This window comes from Malania oleifera, chromosome 11, assembly GCF_029873635.1.
Source record: "Malania oleifera isolate guangnan ecotype guangnan chromosome 11, ASM2987363v1, whole genome shotgun sequence".
In the NCBI taxonomy this organism is placed as follows: Eukaryota; Viridiplantae; Streptophyta; class Magnoliopsida; order Santalales; family Ximeniaceae; genus Malania; species Malania oleifera.
Window position 1 is genome coordinate 41,916,989 of NC_080427.1, and position 5,882 is coordinate 41,922,870.

Here is a 5,882-nt window from a genome sequence, read left to right on the forward strand (position 1 = left end):
AATTTGAGATGAAAGATTTGAGAAAGACAAAATATTGTCTTGGCCTATAAATTGAACATGTAAATAATGGAATTCTTGTTCTTCAATCTAAATATACCGAAAATGTATTAAGGAAATTTTTCATGGACAAAGTTCATCCTTTGAGATCTCCAATGATGGTGCGATCACTTGATGTTAAGAATGATTCATTTCAGCCTCATGATGAGGAGGAAGAATTACTTGATCCTAAAGTACCATATTTAAGTGCTATCGGCTCTTTAATGTATTTGACCAATTGTACAACACGTGACATTGCATTTGTTGTATATCTACTAGCAAGATACAACTCTGCTCCTACTCGACGGTACTGGAATGGAATTGAGCACATTCTGTGCTATTTAAGAGGTATATCTGATTTGGACCTATTCTACTTATTTGATTCCAAATCTCAATTAGTGGGATATGTAGATGCTGGATATCTATCTGATCATCACAATACTAAATCTCAAACTGGATATGTATTTCTTTACGGAAAAAGCTGTTATATCTTGGAAATCAGTAAAGCAGACGATTACAACAACATCCTCCAATCATTTTGAAATACTAGCTATCCATGAAGTTAGTAGATAATGTGTGTGACTCAGATCAATGGTTTCTCATATCTAAGTAAATTGTGGTCTTCAATCAATCAATAGTATTCAAACAGTTTTATATGAAGACAATGCTGCATGTATAGCTCAGTTAAGAGGATGATACATAAAGGGTGACAAACGAAACATATCTCTCCAAAATTATTCTATACACATGAATTCCAAAAGAATAATGATATATATGTTCAGAAGATCCAATCATGTGATAATCTAGCAAATTTATTCACCAAAACTTTACCTACTACAACATTCAAGAAATTGGTTCATCTTATCAGAATGAGGCATCTTAAAAATCTTAGTAGAAGAAGTTAATATATGGGTGATATCCAAAGGGCAACGTTATGAAATATAGGTAGATGTCCCCCATGTCCCTATGAACCTACCCCATATATATACATTAATTCATATCCCTATGAATCTACCCTATATGTCTGCATTAATTCATATCTCTATGAACCGACCCCTTCATCTTCCACCCCTTGCCTTATAAAGGGGCACCCTCTCTCTCTCATTTGTGACATACATATAACATGCTAATATATACATATTGCATGCTTGAAGTGAGGAACATATACAAAGAATTAGAGAAGATGAGAGATAAAGAAAAGAGAGAGATAATTTGTACATGACTAGCTTCAAATCATATTGTAATTTCTCCTAAATAGTGAAGTTCTAATCTCATTCACTTGTAAAGTAGATGTATCCGAATCGCGTAAAATTCGGTCTCATCTCTATTTTTTTTTCTGCTCATCTTTATTTATTTTATTATTAATTCTTTACATTATTTTTTTACAAAAACAAAATATTTCATACGCCTTAAATATTAAATATTAAAAATAATATTTAAAGCAATGGGCAATGGCAAAATCGTAAACGGCTTATATAAAGTGTGGGACTAGGGTTTGAGGGGATACCTCCGTCAATTTTCAGAGAGAGCAAGAGGAAGAGAGTAAGGGAGGGAAGATGCCGGCGGGTCACGGAGTGAGGTCGAGGACGAGAGATCTGTTCTCTCGGCCCTTCAGGAAGAAGGGTTACATCGCGCTCACGACGTACCTCAGGACCTTCAGAATCGGGGACTACGTCGATATCAAGGTTAATGGCGCTGTGCACAAGGGAATGCCACATAAATTCTACCATGGTCGCACCGGCCGTGTTTGGAATGTCACCAAGCGTGCTATCGGCGTTGAAGTCAACAAGCAGGTCTCTCTTTCTCTCACTGTGTTTGCTTTCTGTGATTTATTGTCAAGGCAGAAATGGTAGTCTAAGAATGTGGTTATATTTATTAAATTTATTTATTTTTTTGATTTAGGTGATGTTTCAATTGATCTGCTTGATTTGCGTGCGTTTAAATGTCGGTTTTGTTTTTGTGTTTTTGATAATCTTCGTTTCTGTTGATATGGATGATGCGGTTGATCTGTCCATAGCACTTGATTTGAATTTCAATTTCAGTAATTGATGTGTGCAGGAGCTGTAGAAGTTGATATGAGGAGGCTTAAATGTTCATTCTTTACCTTTGATTCATATTTGATTTATGCTTGATTGTTTATGCCGTTAGTTGTTTTGCTGCGTTTGGATTTTGATTTCTGATTTAAGGAGGAAAAAGTGTAATGAGCATGTAGAATGATAAAAAAGTTTATTTTTTAGAATGCTAATATGATTTAGTTGGTGGTCTTTAGCATCAATATGCTTAAATTTGTTGTAGAGAGTAGATTTGGTTCTTCAGAGGAAGAATTTTGGAGTTTGGATGGTGGGACTTAACAGGTTGTTCGTGAAGGATGTGAATGGAGAGGGAAGGAATGGGGGATTGATGTGATTATCCCACCCCTCCACCTAATTGGATGTTTTAATAAAGTACTGGGAGATTGAAAAACTTCAGCGTAAGGAAAGTAAAAAAAAGGAATACACTTTTTAATGTTTGATTGTCATGGAAAATGAGAAAGATATTAAAATATTTAGTTCATCAATGAACAAAATTATGATTTCACACATCATTAACATTTGATTTTTGTTAATTTTGAATCATATTATGGCGAATTGTCATTTTTAATGGAATATAATACAATGAAAAATTAATTTCCTTCTCATTTTCTTTTTCCTTTCTTTTTCTCAAACAAAATCATTGATCTAGATTGAGTCTTAACGGATGGAATTGTTGGATCTACTTTCTCATCCCCTCATATTTTTGGAGGGAGTGGAGCGAACCCGCTTTTCCAACAAAGTTGACTCTCAAAAGAAGGTTTTTTGAAGATGCCTCCTCTTCCTTTCCTTTCCACTTCCAAAACATAGAAAGTTGTGCATATTATATCTATTTGGCATTTGACTAGTCATACGACATGCCTTTGTTATTATGCACAAGCTATTGATTTATCATATGCACAAACTATTGACGCTTCCATGTGCACAAAAACATAATAATAAGTTAATAATCCTATCTTTATGTATCTTTATGTCTTATTTACCTCACCATCTGTAACATGCCTACTACTCATGGATAATCTAAGAGGGACGAATGACACACACAAGTTGCCAATGAGTTGCAAATTCTGTGTAAACTCAACCAATTTTCAAGCAAGTTGCTCTGTTTTACAAGTAATATGTAAAGCTATGTTAAATTTGTTTTCATTTTTACCATTGGATACAGATAGGTAAATTAGTTTTGTTGTTTCCACCTAGACTGCATTTATTTTGGTTTTTGAGAAATGCTGCCTCCTAGAACTTCCATTTCAACTGATTTCACATAGCACAAATTCATAGTAGGTATGCTTGTATTTTTGAATTTTACAAAGTACTAAGAGTTGAAAGGGTTAAGGACAAATAAGAATAAGACAGAATGTGTGTAATATAATTTCAGTAATGTAAGGAGTATAGTGGAGAGAAAATTAAACTTGATAATCAAGAGATTAATAGCACTAATAGATTTAGATATTCTGGATCTATTATGCAAGCAAAATAGGAAAATGAAGAAGATGTAAATCATATAATTAAAACAGATTGGGTAAAATGGAGTTGTTTGGTGTGTTGTGTGATTGTAAAATATCCTTAAAATTAATAAGAAAGTTTTTTAAGACGATTATAAGGCAGGCTATGCTTTATGGTTTAAAATGTTGGACAACTAAGAAATAATATGTACAAAAATTAAAAGCTGCTGAAATGTGAATGTTAAGGTGGATGAGTGGTATAGGATAAAAGATAAAGTAAAAAATGAGCATATACACAATAATTTAGGCATGACATTGATTGAAAACAAGATAAGGGAGGGGACGACTCAGATGGTTTGTGCATTTGAAACGTAGACCTATTAGAGCACCTGCGAGGAGTGAGTTAGTAATTATTTTTTAGCATAAAAATTGCAGGGATATGTCTATAATAACTTGGAATGAGGTGGTGAGAAAAGATTTAATACCTCTTAATCTAATTGTGGAAAACACTCTTAATCGGGTGAATTGATGGAAAAGGATTCATGTAGACGACCCAACCTAGTGGGACTAAAGACTTCTTGTTGTTGTACATGGTATTTAGTATGAAAGTTGTAAATTTTTTTATGTGGACTAGTCTTCGGCCATTTCTGAAAATGAAAATAAAGTGAGGTGTCATTTTTTTGGAGGATGGAGCAGGGGAAGGGTATGACAGTAACAAGTATATATAGTTTTACTAAATTTTCTGTTTTATTTTTCTCGTCATCTATTTGCAGCATTTTTTTTTTTAAGTTTATGACTGGTTGCATCTTTGTTCTGCTGGTTTTATTCAATATTATTTTTGGATTACTCATGCAATTATGAAATTTATCATGCTCTTGTTATATACCCTTCTTTCTTGGTCACCTTTGTTGGTCTATAGTGCCTGTTTTATTCAACTCGCATTGTTTGCAATATTTCCTCCACGACCATTGGGCAATAGAAAGTTCAACAAGCTAAGCTAAACCATTGTTGTGTGGATCCAGGTTGGTAATAGAATAATCAGAAAAAGGATCCATGTTAGAGTCGAACACGCACAGCCTTCAAGGTGCACTGAGGACTTCAGACTTAGGAAGTTGAAGAATGACCAATTGAAAGCTGAGGCCAAGGCAAGCGGTGAGGTTATCAGCACGAAGAGGCAGCCGGAGGGTCCCAAGCCTGGTTTCATGGTGGAAGGTGCAACCTTGGAAACTGTTACTCCAATTCCATATGATGTTGTCAACGATCTCAAGGGCGGATACTAGGTTAGCTGTTCTGTTGATTTTTAATCTACACCAGACTAGCTTATGTGGATGCTTGTCTTGTTGGTTTGCTTTAGAGATTAAACTTTTCAATGCAGCCCAGACAAATCGTTTATTTCTAGCGATAAAAATTGTCCTGTTTTTTTGAAAGGTTTTAGTTTTTACAGTGAATGCGGGGTTATAAAATTTATCTTGTAGAACTTTAGCTAGTTTGTTATTGGAGCTCCTCGAGGGAAAGATTTAAGCATTCAAGTGGTTTTTAAGTATTACTGGCGTTCTTTGTGCAAATTATGTTTGATAGCCTTTAGGCTTCAGCATTGTTGGTGTTGAAACTCCAGATTTGTGGTTTGGTTCATCGTGCTGGAGAGCGGGTATGTTGTTCCATGTAACTGGTGTGTTGTGGTTCTTCTTTAAGCAGAAAAATGACTTAAAATGAGCCTATGTTTTTATAAATTACGATGCAATGAGGACAAAGAAATATGAGGTTAGGTAAGGCAAAAATGTTTGCCATCAAATGGAATGAAAAATAAAGTGGCGAATATGTGAAATTATGAAGATTAGTTTGATTTCTTGTTTCATTTTATTCTATTCTCTTTTTGAATATCTAGCAGGCCATAGGAAATATGCGTTCTATAATTAGGCATTTGATTTGGAACCATCTCTTTTAATTACTGCCAACATATCGTATTTGAGCTGTACTCGAACTCGGGACTAGGGTATATTTTATGACTTACAATTGTAATAGTAAGTTTTAGGGTCCTGTTTTTATGTGCTTATCAAAGATTGCAAGTGTGATAGAATGTACGTCTTATAAATAAAAGAATGGTTTAGGTTATGATATTTTATTTGAACTTTCTATGATTTCATTGGGTAGTAGTAGGCAACCATCAATGTGCTTAGGGTTTTATGTTATTGTTTTGTTTTTTAAAAAACTCAATAAATGAATGCCCGCATATTCATACAAGGGCTGAATCAGAATCGAGGCCTAGTGTTGAACATCAGGATAATACAAAAAGGAACGAATTGTAGTAAAGCATTTTTGTAAAATGAGATTTATC

At 34.2% G+C, this 5,882-nt stretch overlaps 1 protein-coding gene across 1 annotated transcript; it reads left to right on the plus strand.

Annotated features, from left to right (window-relative positions):
• Nucleotides 1-1,148: 1,148 nt before the first annotated feature.
• LOC131167900 (large ribosomal subunit protein eL21z/eL21y-like) lies at nt 1,149-5,090 on the plus strand. The gene is made up of 2 exons (XM_058126964.1): nt 1,149-1,829; nt 4,570-5,090. The coding sequence occupies exons 1-2, from the start codon at nt 1,593-1,595 to the stop codon at nt 4,825-4,827; spliced, it is 495 nt and encodes a 164-aa protein (XP_057982947.1). The 5' UTR covers nt 1,149-1,592; the 3' UTR covers nt 4,828-5,090.
• The last annotated feature ends 792 nt before the right edge of the window (nt 5,091-5,882 follow it).

Bases quoted from the DNA above. Each gene is read 5' to 3' on its own strand.
- LOC131167900 (XM_058126964.1), top strand. From the start codon at position 1,593: ATGCCGGCGGGTCACGGAGTGAGGTCGAGGACGAGAGATCTGTTCTCT. The intron at 1,830-4,569 runs GTCTCTCTTTCT...GTGTGGATCCAG, and splicing joins GCGTTGAAGTCAACAAGCAG to GTTGGTAATAGAATAATCAG.